The sequence below is a fragment of the Camelina sativa genome, chromosome 2 (assembly GCF_000633955.1).
Source record: "Camelina sativa cultivar DH55 chromosome 2, Cs, whole genome shotgun sequence".
NCBI classification, from domain to species: domain Eukaryota; kingdom Viridiplantae; phylum Streptophyta; class Magnoliopsida; order Brassicales; family Brassicaceae; genus Camelina; species Camelina sativa.
This window is the reverse complement of record NC_025686.1, coordinates 1,404,841-1,426,424: the sequence shown is the minus strand read 5'-3', so window position 1 is coordinate 1,426,424 and position 21,584 is coordinate 1,404,841. Positions and strand designations below refer to the sequence as shown.

General features: G+C 35.1%; 3 protein-coding genes across 3 annotated transcripts; all 3 read left to right on the top strand.

Moving 5' to 3' along the window:
* Nucleotides 904-4,074, top strand: LOC104713757 (importin subunit alpha-3). Its single transcript, XM_010430960.2, has 10 exons — nt 904-1,272; nt 1,623-1,722; nt 1,834-1,925; nt 2,047-2,178; nt 2,319-2,504; nt 2,608-2,771; nt 2,858-2,936; nt 3,008-3,136; nt 3,226-3,353; nt 3,441-4,074. The coding sequence occupies exons 1-10, from the start codon at nt 1,054-1,056 to the stop codon at nt 3,811-3,813; spliced, it is 1,602 nt and encodes a 533-aa protein (XP_010429262.1). The 5' UTR covers nt 904-1,053; the 3' UTR covers nt 3,814-4,074.
* Nucleotides 6,720-7,367, top strand: LOC104713747. Its single transcript, XM_010430950.1, has 2 exons — nt 6,720-6,893; nt 7,060-7,367. Exons 1-2 carry the CDS (start codon nt 6,741-6,743, stop codon nt 7,240-7,242), a joined length of 336 nt encoding a protein of 111 aa, XP_010429252.1. The 5' UTR covers nt 6,720-6,740; the 3' UTR covers nt 7,243-7,367.
* Nucleotides 10,729-14,994, top strand: LOC104713735 (S-locus-specific glycoprotein S13-like). Its single transcript, XM_010430926.1, has 3 exons — nt 10,729-10,918; nt 11,050-11,153; nt 14,050-14,994. The coding sequence occupies exon 3, from the start codon at nt 14,157-14,159 to the stop codon at nt 14,754-14,756; it is 600 nt and encodes a 199-aa protein (XP_010429228.1). The 5' UTR covers nt 10,729-10,918; nt 11,050-11,153; nt 14,050-14,156; the 3' UTR covers nt 14,757-14,994.

Below are 21,584 nucleotides of genomic sequence, written 5' to 3'. Positions count from 1 at the left end.
AGAGAGACGTTAAGATTCAAATTCAAAAAAAGAAAAGAAAACAAAAAAAAAGAATTACGTGGCAGCGTCGTAATTAATAACAAGAGGCAGGGTCAATATTGGATTTAATTAACAACAAGTCTCCTGAATCGTGTAGACGCTCTTTGTATAAATATACACTCGCATCAAAACTCCAAAACCCTTACTTAATACAACCCCCACTACTCTCTTCAATCGAACTCGTGTGTGTGGTGTGGTGTGGTGTTGTTTGTTAAAAAAAAAAAAAAAAAAAACCTTCCGATCGTTGATACTCTCTTCCGATTTCGAATTCGATTTAGCGGCGATGTCACTCAGACCGAGCGCGAAGACGNCCAGATGCATAACACATCATATTCATATAGCAAACAAAGTTTGTTTGTGCATATTGTTCTCATCTTTCCAAGATGCATAGAAGAGCAAATAGTTTTGTGGAGTGTGGCTGCTATGTTTAAAGTTTAATCTCGCTTTGTAATGCTCTCACTCACATTGACCTTTTAACCCCCATTTCAGAATCGTCTTGTTACGTTGGGAGCTATATTTAAGTCAAGTTTGGGCTATGTAATCATTAATATATTTGGGCCTTTTAAAAGCCTCTCTAAATCAAAACATTTGCTGCAGAAAAGGAAATAAAATATTTGCGTGGAGAGAATAAAGGAAAAGATATATTTGTATTTAGGGTTAATCCCATAATTAGTCGGTGTACCTAAAAAAGCAGAGAGACGTTAAGATTCAAATTCAAAAAAAGAAAAGAAAACAAAAAAAAAGAATTACGTGGCAGCGTCGTAATTAATAACAAGAGGCAGGGTCAATATTGGATTTAATTAACAACAAGTCTCCTGAATCGTGTAGACGCTCTTTGTATAAATATACACTCGCATCAAAACTCCAAAACCCTTACTTAATACAACCCCCACTACTCTCTTCAATCGAACTCGTGTGTGTGGTGTGGTGTGGTGTTGTTTGTTAAAAAAAAAAAAAAAAAAAACCTTCCGATCGTTGATACTCTCTTCCGATTTCGAATTCGATTTAGCGGCGATGTCTCTCAGACCGAGCGCGAAGACGGAGGTACGAAGGAATCGGTACAAAGTAGCGGTGGATGCGGATGAAGGACGGCGGAGGCGAGAGGATAACATGGTTGAGATCAGGAAGAACAAGAGAGAGGAGAATTTACAGAAGAAGCGGCGCGAAGGACTCACGGCTTCTTCTGCGGCTTTTGGCTCAGCCGCGTCACAGGATCTTTCTTCAGCCAAGCAAGTATGTGAATTCTTTTCTTGTGTTTACGATTTCACCTTTCCGATGATTTCTTTTTTTTTTTATGGATCTAATTGGAGATTGATTTTGTTTTGGTTTAGGGATCGTATCTACTTCATATGAATTATGTAATTGGAGATCGATTTTTGTATTAGATTGCAAGTGTTTGTTTCTAATTGAACTGGAGATTTGCTATATGGGATCTAGGTTGAGCTCTGTGTGTTGAATTTGACATGTAGAGAGAATTAGAGTTTAATATCTCAACGGAGATTGTCAGATTTTGCTTTTAGCTACCTGAGAGAGAGAGTAGATTTGTGGATTATTATTATAGTTGTCTCTTCTTCGTGTTGCAGTTAAAAGAAAATCTACCAGCATTGGTAGATGGAATCTGGTCAGAGGATAGCAATTCACAATTGGAGGCGACAAATCTCTTGCGGAAACTGCTTTCGATTGGTTTGTGATTTTATGTTATTATTAATCATCAATCAATAGTAGTAGTAGTATATGACAATCAGCGTTTTGGGTTGGGAAGTCTTTAGCAATTTGTTTTTTTAATATTTGTAGAGCAAAACCCTCCTATCAATGAGGTTGTACACTCTGGTGTTGTTCCTCGTGTTGTGAAGTTTCTTTCCAGGGATGACTTCCCCAAACTTCAGGTGAGTTGATCTCTGCGATTTTGGTTTTTTTTTTTATGGATAGATATGATAGTTTACTTACTAGTTTGATGTAATTTTGTTAACTTGCCTTTTGCTGTTCATTTATGTCTTGTGCTTTTAGTTTGAGGCAGCTTGGGCGCTCACCAATATTGCTTCAGGGACATCAGAGAATACGAATGTCATCATTGAAAGTGGCGCTGTCCCGATATTCATCCAACTTCTCAGCTCTGCAAGCGAAGATGTCCGCGAACAGGTATTTGCTTCAAATCCCCACTGTTGTTGGTTTGTTTTTCTAATGTTTTCAGAGAAACTCTTAGACCTTAGGAGTAAATTCAATGAGACTGTTACCACATTGAGGTCTGTTTTTTTTATTTTTTTATTTCCTGAGTATAGGCTGTTTGGGCGTTGGGAAATGTTGCTGGAGACTCACCAAAATGCCGTGATCTTGTCCTAAGTTATGGTGCCATGATGCCTCTTCTGACTCAATTCAATGAGAATACAAAGCTTTCAATGTTGAGGAATGCTACATGGACATTATCAAACTTCTGCAGAGGGAAGCCCCAACCTTCACTTGAACAGGTTTTCTTAAAGATTATACACTCTTTTTATTGACCGATCATGAACTCTCTACAATATTTTTAACATGCGTCTGATATGTTGTTTCTTTACATTTTCTGAGCAGACACAACCAGCTTTACCAGTTCTTGAGCGCCTTGTGCAATCAACAGATGAAGAAGTTCTCACAGATGCATGCTGGGCCCTGTCATACCTCTCGGATAATTCAAATGACAGAATAGAAGCGGTCATCCAAGCAGGAGTTGTCCCTCGCCTCATCGAGCTCTTAGCGTAAGCATCTGATAGTGATCTTAATTTTACAGGCCAGGCATGAATATACACTATCTGAATTATATGCTTCTTCTTCCTCTGCTTAGCCATTCGTCACCATCAGTGCTGATTCCCGCTCTTCGTACCATTGGAAATATTGTAACCGGCGATGATCTACAGACTCAGGTGCATATAATATATTTCTACTTTCGAGTTTTCAGAAGAAAATGTGTCTCTAACTTATTCTCCTAACACAGATGGTTATCGACCATCAAGCGCTTCCTTGTCTATTGGACCTTTTAAAAAACACTTACAAGAAGAGTATCAAGAAGGAAGCTTGCTGGACTATCTCAAACATTACAGCTGGGATTGCAGATCAGATACAAGTGAGTTTAGTTTTATATATGGCACTTAACAACAAAGCTGAAAGTTGAACTTTCCCGTGTCTGATTTTTATTAAAACCCGGATGTGCAGGCAGTGATTGAAGCAGGTATAATCCAGTCCCTTGTTTGGGTGCTTCAAAGTGCAGAATTTGAAGTAAAAAAAGAAGCTGCTTGGGCAATCTCAAATGCTACTTCTGGTGGCACTCATGATCAAATCAAGTAAAACACATAAACAGAAAACAAATGTTTCCGTCAATTAAAGAAGGTCATTGATTTGTTATATATATATCCATTGTTTCTTCTCAGGTTTATGGTGAACCAAGGCTGTATAAAACCGATATGCGATCTCCTTACTTGCTCGGATCTGAAGGTCATAACGGTTTGCTTAGAAGCGCTAGAGAACATTCTCGTGGTTGGAGAAGCAGAGAAGAAGTTAGGTCACACAGGAGATGACAACCTCTACGCTCAAATGATTGATGAAGCTGAAGGACTTGAGAAGATTGAAAATCTTCAGAGTCACGACAACAATGATATATACAAAAGAGCCGTGAAGATCCTTGAAAATTTTTGGACTGAAGACAATGAAGAAGAAGGCAACGATGAGAATCATGCTCCACAATCTGGTTTCCAGTTCGGAAGCGCTAATGTTCCTCCCCCTGGTCACTTCAACTTTATTTGAAAGGTATAAAAAGTTGAATTGAGTAATAGTTGCTTTGGACCTTATTATAAAGTAAGTCACATATGGAACGGTGGTAACGTCACGAAGAAGAAACATCTCTCTTCTCTTTCTCTCCATGCCCACTCCTCAACTCGTGGATATGAAGAAACATTTGTACGTGGATATGGGTTTTATTTTTGGAAGTTTGTCTCAATGTTATTCAGTTTGGCCATTATTATTTCGTTTTTTTTCGAATAAAGTTCACTTTTTTCTTCTCTTTTATGATAATATCATTCCATCTATATATACATTTTGCAAGTACATTTAGCAGATAAATCCTAAACTTGCCACCTATTTACAAGACTGCCATTGTATTAAATATCCAAAAATCAAAAAAAAAAAAGATTCAATGCTAACGATAATTAGTATATATCAAAAATAACTCTTTGATATTAACAATGGATAAGGAAATATTTCATAGTTCAGTTGTTAAATGAGAAACAAATTAATTGGCATATTCTCCATATATTCCATGACAAATTTGAGAAAGTAACATTGCCTAAATCAAATCATCATCCATGAAAATTAGAAAATCTTAGAGCTTTTATTTTGGTACAATATATCTTATATCTCTCTTGCCGCTATATCCTCTTCTGATAAACTGATTCATCATTATCATCTACAATAGAGATAAAACATAAATGGCTTCATCACAATTCCAAAGGCTTATTGCAGTTTTTTTTAATGGGTTAAGCAGAGAAAACACAACAACTTACCAGAGAATTCGAGGGCTTCAAGATGATAGTGAAGGGGTTCTCAATTTATGTTTTGATTGAGGTTAATAATTTGATTCATTTCTCTACTCTATAAACTGATGATTTCTCTAGACAACATGAATTATGGATGTATTTGTCATTTTTTGTGCTAAATTTGTAGGGTGTGGGACATATGTGTGTGTATTCACTGTCTCTTTTTTTTTTTTGTGAAACTTTGTGTTGGTATCTCAATAGATTATGACTAGAAAAACTTTGTGATTCTCTCTCGATACGGTGAAATCGAGATAAGGATGTGTGCCAAATCACCATATCAACATTAGGAGTTTTAAAGGTGTTTTCCTTTCTCTCTTTTTTTGGCATGATTGTTGTTGGAATCAAGTGCAAAGACAGGATTGTAATGGTTTGATTCTTCTCTTTGCTACTTTTGATTTTTTTTAAATCATACTTTGTGAATGATAGATCATGCAACACCTTACCTAGATTATGGAAAACAAGTGCAAAAAGAGAGAATTTATGATCTGATGAGATTGAAAAATACAGAATCGAAGAAATATGCAAGTGTTCATAGTAAAGCTTGACTATATCCTGACTTCCTGAGCTTTTTGGGTGGAACGTAGTTCTGCCTGTACGTTTGCTTTGTTGTTGAGGCTTTACTAATTTGGATACTATGCACATGTTTCTGTTTTGGCAGGTATCTTTCTGAGTTACTTGCGGAGCGTCATAAGCGGTTGTGGTTTTTGTTGTTTATAATCTATATTCATTCCTTGCTTCAAAACTTTTAAGCTCTCATATAGCTGACGAACACTTAAATTGCTGCTAAAAAATACATATATAATAAGTAATAGCTAGCAGTTCGAGGTAATATAAAAGGTGGGTTATTGTCTAATTTTACAACCCACATAGAGATTAACGTTAAAGTACTAGAACACGAAATTACTAATTCTGTATTCTTATAGTGACTTATGTCATTCTATTTAACTATAGAGTAAGAGAAAAAAACTATTCTTTGCCAACTCAATTAACTATGTTGTCTCTCCATTCATTGGTGTCCTACTGACTACATGTGTTCACTAATTCTAACTGGTGCATCTTACTCTTGGAAAATTGACAGATTTGGAACAGAAATTTTGCGGTGCACCACATTGTTGGAGAATACCACTGTTTTTAGTCAGAGTGAGCTTGACCACCATAGCCCTCTGGCTTTTGGAGGGATATTTCAAAATGAAGAGCGGACTTGAACGGATGGACGTCACAGTCTCTGTCATAAGCTAACAATTAACATAACTCTTTTTGTCTAATACAATACTACTGCGATAGATTATTTATTTTATTGACTTAGTTACGCTGACGTAATTATATTGGTTTCATAATTATGGTGAGTTTTTTGAGTGGATCTGCATGTAAGTTTGCTTTGTCTTTGAGAATTTACTAATTATATACTAAAGTGTTAAATTATTTATATATGAATTGAAAATGAGAAAGCTAAATTGTCCTTCACTAACAGTTAAAATTATGGGATGATAAAAATATATACTATTAGCTACAAATTTTTTTAAAAAAATAACTGTGTATATTTCCAAGTACCCACTTTTTAGTGAATTCACTCTATGAAAAACCCTACTACGCGGGGTAACGCGACTTAGTGGAGTCAAACTCCGGTGGGATTGGTCGCAGAGGTGGTGCTGTAACCACTTGACTAAAGACACTTCCCAGTCCGTCATATATTTTAAACCATTAAACCTAAAATATGGTAATTGAACACTAAATAATATAGATATATAACGTAATATAGATATATAGCGGATATACATATAAAATATTAAAAAATATTAGTTAAATATATAGTTAATTTACTAAATAAATTACATTATACTTTTTTTTTAAAATAGCCTCGCGGTGTACCGCGGGTGAAAATCTAGTGCTATTACAAAAATCGTGGTTATGTCTAAGCAAAACCATAAACTTTTTATTTATTTATTCAATAGGTAAATTATTTTGACCCGCAATATTAGAAAACAGAGGAGGTAGAATAGGTCTTAGATTCAAAACAAGAGCCATCGACCATGAAACTAGGGTTTGGCTTTGTGACTATTTATTTCGTGTATTTAAAACACTTAAACACCCTCATTGTTTTATCGAGCAGACAAAAACAACATAGCATAGCCAGATAAAATGCTGTCTTCACCATCTCTTACTGCAGCACGTACTACTCTTGGTCGTCGTCTTAATGCGAAGAGACTAGCTTCTTCTGGTCGAACCGCTGATCCGAAGATTCATGCTCGTAACGATGGAGACGAGCCTGGTCTTTTTCCATCAGACCCCGAAGTATGTTCATTATATTTACTTAAACTTTAGCACCTGATATTATATATTTATATATGTTTGCATAAAGTATTATCCATTTTTAACTTGGGTTGTTTTTGTCATTCATTTCAAATTTATTTCAAGTTTAGCTGTTAGAACTAAGTTGTTTGTTCTATGTTGTTTGTAGGGTTTGGATGATGTAGCGAATCCGAAGACTCCAGCCGATGAGGATGTACCGGATATTCGACCACCCGGTTTTGTAAAGGAACCGCTCACGCCGCCGAAAAATCCACGAGACACTTCACACAAGCTTGAATCTACTCCTGTTGGTCTACCTGCAGATCTCAATTTCCAACAAAAACGAAACTAGCTCATAGCAGCAAACGCCTTAGCCCCCATGGCCTTCTAGATAATTTATTGTAAACTGAACGCATGAAATTAATGCTTACATTTAAAGTAGCTTTGATAATAAAATTTATACTCTTTCTACTTTCTTGGGATTAAAAAAACTAATTTACTCTAATTTTTGAAATGAGTTGAGTCTTCGTCATTGAATTTATGTGATCTATGAGACTATGCACAAAATATTTGATTCCAGGATAAATGATAAATCGATGATAAGAGACAGTTTTCACATGGTCCGTGGGTTTTAAACTTTTAATTATGTTCTTCACCAAGATTCCTTATGTTGCTATTATCTTCACATTCCAAAGTTGTTTGCTACTGATGTGGTCTTAACTAATAAAAATATGGAAAGAATCTTTTTTTTGGGTTGTTTTTTTGTTCTCACGCTCTAGTTTACCTAACTCTTGGTTCGTAAACTGACCAGTTTTATTGTTCCTAATGTTAGGCTTAGGAGGCATGTACCTGAAACACACAAAAGAAGATAAACAAAAAGCGTGTTAGTAAAAATAAAAAAAATAAAAATTTAGACAAAAACAAAGACTTTCATCTATTGGTAAATCGAAGAGTCTCCAGCAACTGAGCCAAAATTTGATATGCTCAAATTTACCATAAAGCTACTGTCTCAAATTAAGAAATCATTGTAGTATTTAGGGATCAGATCTACGGAGAGTCAGAGACTCTACCATATATTTAATAGTCTATTAATTATGCTAAACAGAATAAATATTATTAAAATAAAAAGAACAGAAAAAGTAATAAAAACAAGATTTAATTCAATAAGAGAGAAGATAGGTTCAGGAAAATTCAGAAAAATCAAATTAAATAATTGTTAGGATTTGTAACATCCGTGTTCCAGGAATAGAGTTTGGGATGTGTTGAGTAATCCAAAGGGATGGATTTTAATTGATTTTGGTTTAATTAATAGAAAAAGAGATAACTCTTGGTATTTGGTGTAAAGGAGAAAGAGAAGGAGATCAACCTTTTTCCTTAGAATAAAGAGAGAAACAGAACTGTCAGTGTTTTGGAGAAGGAGGATACGACTGGTTAAATCGTTTCGAAAGGTATTTATTTTTGGTAGGATTGTAGCTTAGAGATTTTCGTACACTCTCCTTTTTACAGAAGTGGATTTGAGTTAACATTCTAGGATCATACATTATTTTCATAATATTTTTACTCTAAGAACACCCAAAAATGTTCTCCCAATGCAGATGCCCTTAGCAGACGGGTTTGACACGTTTGCCAATTTTATTTAGATCATTTGGTTCAGGAAGTTTTATTTTTTTCTCGGCTTTTTATCTTATTTAATTATTCAAGTTTTTAACGATCGCTAATTCGGTTGACATCTGATCCAGATTTTCCATCATGTCAATCCAAAGCTCATGGCGAGACGATTATTAGTTTAAAATATTCTTAAACTAATATAGGTTTGTATTATAAATATTATACCAAATAAATAAATTTATAAAATATAATCCTGCATGTACGTATGGATCCATGGTCAATAATTTTCACAACTTAAAATAAAATTCCTCTAAAACATATTTAAAAAAAAAATTCAGCCCAAATGGAATTATAACTATATATATATATATATATTAAACATTCAAATGAAGAATCATGTGTTTTTTCTAAATTTCTAACATTATTATATGAGTAATTCTTTAAAAGGAAATGGTTATGGGACATAAAATTTCCACTGTTCGAAAAAGCGGTCTAGGCGTCCGCCTCCGCCCCGTCTAGGCGCTAGGCGCTATAGCACCGCCTAGACAAACCGCTTTGACCGCCTAAAATTGTAGTATCATCATTTTAGTGTATTTTTAAAATTTTAATTGCACAAATTTAAAATATTTAAAGTTTACTTCTATAAACATAATTATAAATGTTTAATATGTTATTTAAAATGAATTAAAATAATGTTTTTATTTATTTTTCTGTTTTTGATTTAATATTTTTATTATTTTATATATATTTTGTATATAATATCAGATATATAATAGTTTATAATGTAAACGCCTAAACCGCCTAAAACCGTCTAAATTCCGATTAGGCGTTCTAGGCGCTAGGCGTTGCATCACCGCCTAGTTAACGCCTAGCGCTTTCTTGAACACTGAAAATTTCTAACAGGATAGATCGGGACAAGACGGAATGGGATGCGACGGAACGAGATTTAACACCCCGTAACAAAATTACTTTAACATTTTTAACAAACACGGATTGTGCTTGATTATTATAGATAGATTGCAAAAATGTATATTTTCCAACTGATGAAGATGATGATCATATTTATTTTAGCTACGGGTTGCAGTATTCTACATATACACCAAAATATTGACAAAACACCATAAAAGAGTGGCAACCTAATTTTTATGGAATATATTAATATTATACAATTAAAATTTTACAACCTAAAAATGTTTATTATTTGACTGAATATATGTTTTATCAGTGTTTTTAAGTAATTTATTTTACTAATTAAGTACATATACTGAAATAGTATAAGTAAACTGAAACGGTTAATTCAAATATTGAAAAACAATATACTGATCAATTTTTAAAAAAAAAAAAAAAAAGAGAGACATTAAATTTTAAATAAAAGTATAAATCAGAAAATATAGGTAGATAAATTCAATTCTCAAGTTTCCACTAATTTAGATAAGGATTGACTATGTGACAGGTAATAAACCATTTTGAAATGGACACTTTGAAAATTTTGCTATTTTTGAAAACAATTTTATTGTTGAAAATTATAATTTTGAATACTTTCAACTAACTAAATAAATAAAATATTCAATGGAGCTTACCTAATTTTTTTAAATTCAACGGAGACATTAAATTTTAAGTAAAAGTATAAATCAGAAAATATAGGTAGATAAATTCAATTCTCAAGTTTCCACTAATTTAGATAAAGATTGACTATGTGACAGGTAATAAACCATTTTGGAATTGACACTTTGAAAATTTTGCTATTTTTGAAAACAATTATATTGTTGAAAATTATAATTTTGAATACTTTCAACTAACTAAATAAATAAAATATTCAACGGAGCTTACCTAATTTTTTTTTAGTAAACATTGTCTACCGAGTAATTATATAAAAGAGAAAGAACATCAGATAAAAAATTTGATGGATACGGAACGAGACGAAACGAGAACAAACGGATGAGACATAACAAGAGGGGATGAGTTGGGATGTGAGGGGTTGGACAGAATATGACGTATTTCTCGTTCCAAACTAAACACGACTAGGTTTTTTATTTTAATTTACATGAAAATAACGTTTATAAAAAATATTTATCCTGTGCTATGGTACGGGTTACTACCTAGTTTATCCATTAAATAGTAAACAATAATATCTCCCAATATTTCCAACATTTTTGTTTCTGCAATTATATTCCCAATATAAAAAGGCTATTCGACGTTGTTTTTATAATCACTTATTGTCGTCGTTTTTATTTCTCTTTAGTTCATGTGCTTTTTTTTTTCTTTTCGTTTAGGACACTAACACAGAGTGTGTCTTTGTGTTGCTGGAATCATGTTTGTCGGTAGATTTTGACTTCGAACATGTCGTTGATCTTTACAGACACATGAAAACCACTCAAGAATTTTGAAGATAATGGAGTTCTTTCTCTTTGCGTTTAAAGGTTAAATCTTACTTCTCATCATTTTTACTACGAGTTTTTTTTGAATTATTTTAAAATCGTATTATTTTTTTGGATTTTTAATCATAAATTGTGATGATGTTATATTCGACTTATGTATATCGTTTCCGCAGGTTTATCAGGATGGATGAGTTGAAGTCGCCATAAACGAGTATAGTATGAGAGATGGACTCTACCATGCATCAAGAAGTCATAGCAGAAGTTGATAAAAGATAACGTAAGTGTTGTTTCCCTTAACTTTACTTTTACACAAAACTATCATTTTATGAGTTTCTACTCTATTGTATTTATGTGACATTTGGTTTTTTCTTCCTAATTATATATTACTTCATGATTTCTTCGATCACAAAATAATAGAATAATAGTTGTAAGCCTAACTTTGAAATACAAATTATTTCCTATAAATACTATGCATATCTCGACGCAGTAACCTTACAACCAATCAGGAAATTTTAAAGTAAATCTTTATGTATATTACCAAATTCTACTAACTTTGATGCTTATTCTTATTTTTTTTGGTTTCACGTATAACACTTGATCACAAGTCAGCTTATTGATCCATTCACAAAGATATATATATATATATTATAAATGTTATTTACTTAATTTATATCAGTTTTCTTTTAAAATACATTGTAATCTGATTTTTTTTTTTCTTTTCTATTTCCATATATTATAGACTTATAGTTCAGATTGTGAACAACCGACCAAAGCGGGAGATTTTAGCTTAAGGACGTCAAAACATCAAACTCCATTCTTAACTTCAAATATCATATATGGTGTTATAAATAATTTTTTATTCATTTATGCCTACGGAACTGTCTTTTAATTTCATGTTAATGCACCTTCAAATATGATAGATGCTAATTTCCAGTGGAAATTTTAATGGTGGTCAAAATTTTCTAAGGACAAGTTACAAGTGTAAATTTTTATACAACTACAAGATAATAGATATTGTGTTAAACAAGTGATTTTCACAAAACTGTTATTTTATGATTTTTTTAATCGCAAGTATTTTTACTTTATTAGTGAGGACTGAGGAGTTTACGACTCACTTGATTTTTTAATTCAGTTTCACTCATTGATTATGTTTTGATTTTATATATAAAGGAAACATGCATAGTTAACATCCCTAATTAAGGTTGGAAACAATAATTGGAGAATTTTTTTTGCAAAAACGAGAACAGAACAGAATATTGAAAATAATTTTTCAAACAATAATAAATTAGATTGAAACCAACGAAAAATCAAACTAAATACTCAACTGATATGAGTTTGAATTTATATATTATATTAAATATATTTATATAAATATTATCCCACATGTATGTGCGGAAATGCGTTCATTATGCGACAGAAATTTGAGACCATGTATAAGACATAACAAATATTATGTCTCTTTCCAAAATATTTATATTTGTTTTAAACGGGCTTCAGTCGTTTTAGACGAAATTTAATAGTTCATGTGTTTAATAAATATCTAACGGACCATTAATGAAGTTAAGGTTTTATTTTGGTATGTTCCCTAGGTCATTCCGAAATATAAATTATTGATGAAACCATCATTATTTTCATAAATTCAAACAAAAAAATTTGTATCAAAAAAAAATATTTACAAACATAACCTCGCACGTATGTGCGGTTTCGAACCTAGTTAACTATATGATATATACATGTTACAAAGAAAACAACAATTGATGCACTCAAAATGAGTACCTGAATACCTGATATATATATCTTCCCAGTGGTTATGTTTGGTTAGTGACTTAGTGTCACATTAGAAATCTTTCGTAGTTTCCCAAACACAATGTTAGTTCCATGCATTTCCACAACTACTAATTAATTTGATCCTTCGTCGTCTAAAATGCATCTGAGAGTCTGAATGGCTAGCTCCTTATTACGGGAAGGTTTTTTTCTCTGCTGTGTGCATTGCATGTAAGTATGTAACAACTAGAATATGATGGCAGTGGCATTGAAAGGTTTTTGCTCCATACTCAGTTTTTCTTTTAAGTTTTCAATGCATTTAGAAGGCAAACTCCTTCGCACCATTCCACTTGAGCACACACACATGCATGGACGCATGGTTTTCTCTGCTTTCGTAAGACAATTTTTCATTGTTAAGAATAAAAAGTTAAACCTAGCCCAAACTATAACCAACCCCACAATTCAACAACAACCATAAAGAAAGATATGACATTGCTAGCCGCCTAACGTCGAATAAATTCATAAAGAAGAAAAAAAAATGATGCTTTAATTTAAATTAAATAGAGAGCAAGCTTGGGAGAAAAATGGGCACTGTTGGATCGATATAGTACTTGAGGAAAGCACGAGAGACTTTTTTAGTTGTTCCAACTTATTTGCTTATGGGGGTTTAAGGGAATTAAAGTGTCTAGCTAAAAACTGTATTTTTTTGCTTACGTATAAGAAAATGATGCAATAATCGGTTGATAGTTTAAAAAAAATTCTAATTGAGATGGAAAAATAACCACAGTGAAGGAACTTATCATACAAAAGGAAAATTCAAAATTCTCTACGTAATTCAGTTGAGGATTTTATTTATTTTAGTTTCCAATCATGTCGTTTCTTAGTCATGAATATGGTAAGACTTTGACTTAAGCTAATCTAACTGGTTTTATCAGTGTGCTAACAAAACACAGGACACCTAAACTGAACCAGAAGTAAANTCCTCAAACTCTTCGGCAACAACCTCGTCCTGTTCGGACAAGATAATATCCCTGTATGGAGGACCAATCTGACCGGAGGAGGTGTGAGGTCTAGGATGGTGGCTGAACTTNATTACGTAGCTTTACGTACATGTCAATGCCGAACGGAACCAATCATGTTTTGTTAATGGGGGATCGCATCACAACAAACAATGTTAACTAGCTAGTTGTATTTCCACAACCACTAGATGATCACATTTCGTCGTCTCAATTCTCAATGGCTCTTTATTATGAGTAGATTTTTTCTCCTTTGTGTGGTAATAGCTTAACATCAATTTTGCTCCATACTCTACTCCATACTCTAGATCTGGTTGAGGACGAGACTTTTTAAAGTTATTACTTTATGGGGGTGTAAAGACAAGTGTCTAACGTTGTTTTTGTTTGTAGCAGACAGTCATCTTCGTTTTTCTCTGTTTTCATCGTCCCTGTTGTTTTCTTGGCGATCTAATCAAACAAGTCTTTCCTAGAAAACACTTAGCTCTCAGATTTGGGTTAAGATGAGAGCTCCACTTTGTGTCACCTCCGTATTCTTCTTCCTCTTCTGCTTTTTATATGAGCTTTCTTCTTCTAAGTCAGTACTTTACTCTCCAGAAAGTCTTACAGTCTCAAGCAACCAAACCCTTGTGTCTCCAGGAAATGTCTTCGAGTTAGGTCTCTTCAAACCCAATGAGTCCATTTCTCGTTGGTATCTTGGGATATGGTACAAGGAAGACCCAAAGAGAACTAGTTTATGGGTAGCCAACAGAGTTAAACCTCTCACCAAACCTGTCGGAATCCTCAAACTCTTCGGCAACAACCTCGTCCTGTTCGGACAAGATAATATCCCTGTATGGAGGACCAATCTGACCGGAGGAGGTGTGAGGTCTAGGATGGTGGCTGAACTTTTCGATAATGGCAACTTCGTGGTGAAGGACTTCAGCGACCCGGAAGGTTACTTATGGCAGAGCTTCGATTCTCCAACGGATACTTTACTACCAGAGATGAAACTCAAAATGACGACCTTTTCTAGTCAAGATGATCCGCGACAAATCCTTTATCCCTGGATGTTGGATAAGCTTGAGGAAGAAGCTAACCGAGCAATGGTTAAAGATGATTAGGCAAGTATATTTGAGAGATATTCAAATATACATATTGGTGTGATAGGAGATATCTAAATAAGTTATGTTTCCTAATTGTTTTGGAAAAGTGTTTTTGAGGTTTTTATATATAGAGTTGCCAAGATGTGGTTAACCTATAAGTTTGTGAGAAAGAGATTGAGAGGCTTTGTTTTGAGAGATTTTCAAAGCTAATAAAAGGAGTGCTTTTATATCTTGATCTTGCTATACAAATTCTAGATTTGGTATCAGAGCAGCCTAGGTTCGTTTTGATATTCAAGATACGATCGTGGAAGAAAGATGAGTGAATTGGCAACTACGACAACACCTAACAAGACGAAGGAAGGTAGTTCTTCATCTTTGCAATGTCTGATGTTTGGGAGCTCAAATTATACGGTTTGGGCTATGAAGATGACGGTGGTACTGCGTGTAAACAAAGTCTGGGAGACAATTGATCCAGGGTTCGAAGATATCGAGAGGAATGACCTAGCCAAGGCCTTGCTGTTTCAATCCATACCAGAGGCACTGCTTCTGCAGGTTGGTAATCATGAGAAGTCCAAAGCAGTCTGGGATGCCATTAAATCACGTAACATTGGTGCTGAAAGAGTGAAAGAAGCTCGACTACAGACCTTGATGGCTGAATTTGATAGATTGAAGATGAAAGATACTGATACAATAGATGATTTTGTCGGAAAACTCTCTGAGATATCAAGCAAATCGGCGTCTTTGGGAGAAACGATTGAAGAAACAAAAATTGTTAAGAAGTTCCTCAAGAGTTTACCTAGAGCAAAGTTCATACACATAATTGCAGCTCTTGAACAATTCCTTGATCTTAACACAACCACGTTTGCTGATATAGTAGGGAGATTAAAAACATATAAAGAAAGAATTCAAGAAGAAGAAGATTCGCAAGAAGGCCAGGGTAAACTCATGTATGCGAACAATATTTCACAAGAAGGACAAGGGAAGCTTCTGTATACATACGCACCTGCTCCACTGCTACAAGAAAACTTTGACGGAGGTAGAGGCAGAGGTTTTGGTCGTGGCCGTGGAAGGAGTCGCGGAGGAAGGTTTAATGGTGGACGCTTTGGTTATCAACCAAGAGAGTATGGTTATCAAGCAAGAGATAAGTCCAAGATAACATGTTTTCGGTGTGACAAGTTGGGACATTACGCTTCTGAGTGTCCAGATAGATTACTTAAGCTAATCAAACTTCAAGAAGTGCAAGAGAAGGAAGAAGAGGACACTCACGAGGCAGACTCTCTTTTGATGCATGAAGTAGTATATCTTAATGAGAAGAATGTGAGGCCAAAAGAACTTGATGCGAATTCAGACAAGGTGTGGTATCTTGATAACGGTGCTAGCAACCACATGACAGGAAACAGAGCATGGTTTCGTACAATCGACACAAGGGTCACAGGAAAGGTGCGTTTTGGTGATGATTCGTTAGTTGATATAAAGGGAAAAGGCTCTATTTTGTTCATAACCAATAACGGAGATCAAAAGATATTAGCAGAGGTTTACTACATTCCTCTTCTTAAGAGCAATATCATCAGTCTCGGTCAAGCAACTGAATCTGGGTGTGATGTACGAATGAGGGAAGACTTCTTAACACTACATGATCGAGAAGGAAACCTGCTAGTAAGAGCTATAAGATCAAGAAACAGACTGTACAAGGTAGATTTGGAGGTTGAAAACACAAAGTGTCTGCAGGTTACAGAGTCAAATGAAACAAGTAAGTGGCACGCTAGATTGGGGCATGTCAACTCTGAAACTATTAAGAAGATGGTGATAAAGAACATGGTTACTGGAATATCTAGTGCTCCTAAAGGTGGAGAACCGTGTGCATCTTGTTTGTTTGGTAAACAAACTCGACAAACATTTCCAGTCAAGACCTCCTATCGAGCTAAGCAAGTGTTAGAACTCATTCATGGAGATCTCTGTGGACCTATTTCACCAACTACAGCTGCGCAAAGGAGGTACATTTTTGTACTAATTGATGACTATTCCTGCTATATGTGGACTATTCTTCTCAAAGATAAGAGTGAGGCATTTGAAAAGTTCAAGAGTTTTAAAACTTCGGTCGAGCATGAAACTGGGAACAATATCAAGACATTTCGAACTGATAGAGGAGGCGAATTCACATCTCAAGAGTTTCAACTGTTCTGTGAAAAGGAAGGAATCATCAGACATCTTACCGCACCTTACACACCTGAACAAAATGGCGTAGTAGAGAGACGGAACAGAACGTTGTTAGAAATGACTCGGAGCATCCTAAAACATATGAACATGCCGAACTACTTATGGGGAGAAGCGGTGAGACATTCAACCTATCTTATCAACAGAGTGGGAACAAGAGTGTTAGAAGATCTTACACCATATGAAGCGTTTAAAAGGAAAAAGCCAAATGTAGAACATCTTCGTGTATTCGGCTGTGTTTGTTTTGCAAAATCCGAGGCTCCACATCTGAAGAAGTTAGACGACAGATCGAGAATGCTTGTTAATCTAGGTACAGAACCTGGTTCTAAAGCTTATAGGCTTCTCGATCCTGCCAGTCGGAAGATCATTGTTAGCAGGGATGTTGTGTTCGATGAAAATAAAAGCTGGATGTGGAGAAATACAAATGAATCCTCTATGGATTCAGGGATGTTCACTCTCAGTTTTGGGGCTTTTGGGAACAATGGAATCAGAGAAGAAGAAGTGGTTGCAGAAACAGAGGAAAGTGGAGAGAATGAGAACAATGAGGATGGTGTAGAAGAAGACTCCTCTGATGATGAACGAGAACCAGTATCGGCTGAAAGACAAATTCAAACGATACAAGCTGCACCTGCTTTGAGGAAATCAGGAAGACAAACTAACAAACCGAACTACTTGAATGACTATGTGTTGCTAGCAGAACTTGAGGGAGAACAGTTGTTACTTGTCATTGATGGAGAACCTGCATGTTTTGAGGAAGCAATAGTGCAAAAGGTTTGGAGAGATGCATGTCAAGAGGAGATTGTGTCGATCACTAAGAATGAAACATGGAGTCTGGTTGATCTTCCTTTAGGATGTAAACCAATTGGTTTAAAATGGGTATTTAAGGTGAAACGAAACTCTGATAACAGCATAAACAAGTACAAAGCGAGGCTGGTTGCAAAAGGCTATGTACAGAGACATGGGATTGATTTTAATGAAGTGTTCGCACATGTTGCTAGGATCGAAACAATACGGTTTATTATTGCTCTTGCAGCTTCAAGTGGATGGGAGATACATCATCTGGATGTTAAGACAGCATTTCTCCATGGTGAATTAAGAGAAGATGTATATGTTACTCAGCCTGAGGGTTTTGTTACTCAAGGGAAGGAGGAGAAAGTCTACAAATTACATAAAGCTCTTTATGGTTTAAAGCAGGCACCTAGAGCTTGGAACACTAAGTTAAATCAAATTCTCTTAGAGTTGAAATTTGAAAAGTGTTCCAAAGAACCTTCGGTTTATAGGAAGAAAGAACAGAGTCATCTTCTCATTGTAGCTGTCTATGTGGATGACTTGCTAGTAACGGGTTCTAATCTTGAGCTGATATTTGACTTCAAGGAAAGGATGGCAAGAAGATTTGAAATGAGTGATCTGGGAAAACTCTCGTATTATCTTGGCATCGAGGTTCTGCAGAATAAGGATGGAATCATGCTAAAACAAGAAAACTATGTTAAGAAGATTCTTGCGGAGACAGGGATTAGTGAATGCAATTCTGTTCTTATTCCTATGGAATTTGGTTTGGAGCTTTCAAAAGCTAAACATGAAAGACCGATTGATGAGAAACACTATCGAAGAATCATCGGATGTCTTAGATACTTGCTCCATACACGGCCTGATTTGTCATATCCTGTTGGTGTCTTGAGTAGGTATTTGCAGGAACCTAGAGAATCACATGGAGCTGCGTTAAAACAAGTATTAAGGTATCTTCGAGGAACGTCGTCTCATGGTCTTTACTTCAAACGAGGAAACAAAACGGGTTTGATAGGTTTTAGTGATAGTAGCCTCAGTGTGGATTTAGATGATGGAAGAAGTACAGCAGGTCATATCTTCTACTTCAATGAGTGTCCAATCACATGGTGCTCCCAGAAACAACAAGTAGTGGCTCTTTCTTCTTGTGAAGCAGAATTTATGGTTGCTACTGAAGCAGCTAAGCAAGCTATCTGGCTACAAGACCTATTTGCAGAGATCAGTGGAACCGAGAGTGAGTTGGTAACAATTCGAGTCGATAACAAGTCTGCTATTGCACTCACCAAGAACCCTGTCTTCCACGGGAAAAGTAAACATATTCACCGTCGGTACCATTTCATAAGAGAGTGCATTGAAAATGGTTTAATTGCAGTCGAACACGTTCCAGGGGTTGTGCAGAAAGCTGACATTCTCACAAAAGCGCTTGAGAAGAACAGGTTTAGGGAAATGAGAGCTCATGTTGGAGTGCAAGAAGTCATGAAGAAGAATTTCAAGCTTATGGGAGAGAATGTTGGATAAGCTTGAGGAAGAAGCTAACCGAGCAATGGTTAAAGATGATTAGGCAAGTATATTTGAGAGATATTCAAATATACATATTGGTGTGATAGGAGATATCTAAATAAGTTATGTTTCCTAATTGTTTTGGAAAAGTGTTTTTGAGGTTTTTATATATAGAGTTGCCAAGATGTGGTTAACCTATGAGTTTGTGAGAAAGAGATTGAGAAGCTTTGTTTTGAGAGATTTTCAAAGCTAATAAAAGGAGTGCTTTTATATCTTGATCTTGCTATACAAATTCTAGACTGGTCTAGTCCAGGAGACCCCTCACCCGCAGAATTTTCCTTTGAAATTCGGAAAGAGGTTAAAATAATTGCAATTTTTACTGAGGGGCACGAAGTCGATGCATGGAACGGGTACCAATTTGGGGACATGCCCCCAGTGTTCGAGCTAAAGGAAGGTTGGTTAGTAATGAAGACCCTCCAAAGCAGCAGCTACTCGAGGTTGACTATACGGACAATACGGCGGGGCGTACTTTATGAATTATACTCATGGAAATCGGAAGCCAAGGAATGGAAAATGTCGTGGTCCGTAGGGGAAGACTCTTGCTATTGGAAAGGCTTCGAAAATCCATGTGCGTCTTACGGTTACTGTTCCAAAAACAACACGTCGCAGCAGCAGTGTAACTGCATTAGAGGGTTCTTTCTGAAGTTGGAATATAAGAATAAGTGGGATCATGAATGTGTGAGGAGGACTGATCTACACTGTGGAGGGGATACGTTTGTGAAGCTAAAAAATATGAAGTTGCCGGAAATTACATCGGCTGATTATAATGTTACTTCGGGTATGAATTTGGCGAAATGCATGGCGTCATGCCTTTTGCGTTGTGGCTGTGTACCGCTTATGCGATTGTGGAAAACCGGAAAGGAGAGGGCCTTTGTGTGAATTGGTACGTTGAGCTCTACAATATGCGAAACTACACCTCCGGCGGTCAAGACCTATATGTCAGAGTGGCGGCTAATGATCACGGTTAGTCTAACCTTAATTTTTTTGGTTAATTAGTTAGGTTAACCTAAAATAGTAAAAAACAACCTACATGGCTACATATATAAGGGCATGTCTAAGAATGATCTTAAAAAAAAGATCCTTAATACATTCGAGCAATTAAAATGATTAAAAATTTAAAATAAACAAAAGAAGGTAAGATTGTACAAAATCAATCCTTATTTTAGACTTTTTTTAGGATCCCGATCGTGTGTGTCAAAGCTGATTGGATGAGAGAAAAAAAAAGTAGTTTTGCTTTTTTCTTACTTCCTTTTTCCTTCTGTATCTCTCTCTTTCTCTCTTTCCAACAGAATACAGTTTTAAGATTATTAAAAAAAAAAATCAAAATTTTCGAGTTTTAAAATTAAAATATTCCTCACTCTACTTTAAAACCTTTTTTTATCTTTCACCACCATTGAGGATGGTCAAAAGATGATGACTGGCCTGATGAACTTTAAATTTAAAAGAAACAATCCGGCCTATTTTAGCTCAGTAAATTCAGCCCAAGTAACAAAAAAATAAACACATATAGTGAGTTTGGTTGCCTAAGAGACGACGAGTCGCAGTCTGTTTTTCTAATTCAACGAAACCATTGGCTTTCCTGACAACAACATATGATAGATGATGTATATTTGTTATAGCTACATTTTTTTTTTTATGCATATGACAAATTATTATTATGGAAATAATTCGATAATGAAACAATAAAAGAAAAAGGAACTCCTATTATTTTATTTTATTCGGTATGACAATTAATTAATTATTATTATTATTAATATAGAAAAGGTAGAGAGAGTAATAATGAATTATAATAGAGAAAGTAAAATGTTTTGCCACAAAAACCTTGTTAGTATATAGTTATCAAAAATATATGATTAGGGTAGGCTGGGGCTGGGTAGCTCCAATAAAGAAAATGAATTACTCGAAGATGTGGAGAAATTATAACTCTCATATCAACCCACTTAAAGGAATAATTAAGACACCAAACGAACACTCTTAGTTTTCACTTTCTTGTTAGGTGTGTACGTAGAGGATCAGCCAAAAAATGATGGAAAAAGCAAAGGCATGGAACCTTGGGTTATCGGACTCATCGTGGGAGCAATCGTCATCGGACTTCTTGTTATAGGCTTCGTCGGCTTCTGTTATTGGAAGAAACGTAAAGGAAGAAGAACACAGGGTAAAAACAAAACAAAAACTAATTTGTTTTTTTTTTCTTGTTTTATTAGTCGTTTCTTCATAATTATATTTTTAATGTTTCAGAACCAACCCAAAGAGAGATCCTCATGACCGAAATAGTCGGGCCGGCCGTAG

What these genes read in the sequence shown, in the direction of transcription:
- LOC104713757 (XM_010430960.2), top strand. Translation starts at nt 1,054, where the DNA reads ATGTCTCTCAGACCGAGCGCGAAGACGGAGGTACGAAGGAATCGGTAC. An exon ending in GCGGAAACTGCTTTCGATTG is followed by an intron (nt 1,723 to 1,833) that starts GTTTGTGATTTT and finishes TAATATTTGTAG; the next exon opens with AGCAAAACCCTCCTATCAAT. An exon ending in CGCCTCATCGAGCTCTTAGC is followed by an intron (nt 2,772 to 2,857) that starts GTAAGCATCTGA and finishes TCCTCTGCTTAG; the next exon opens with CCATTCGTCACCATCAGTGC.
- LOC104713747 (XM_010430950.1), top strand. Translation starts at nt 6,741, where the DNA reads ATGCTGTCTTCACCATCTCTTACTGCAGCACGTACTACTCTTGGTCGT. An exon ending in TTTTTCCATCAGACCCCGAA is followed by an intron (nt 6,894 to 7,059) that starts GTATGTTCATTA and finishes TGTTGTTTGTAG; the next exon opens with GGTTTGGATGATGTAGCGAA.
- LOC104713735 (XM_010430926.1), top strand. Translation starts at nt 14,157, where the DNA reads ATGAGAGCTCCACTTTGTGTCACCTCCGTATTCTTCTTCCTCTTCTGC.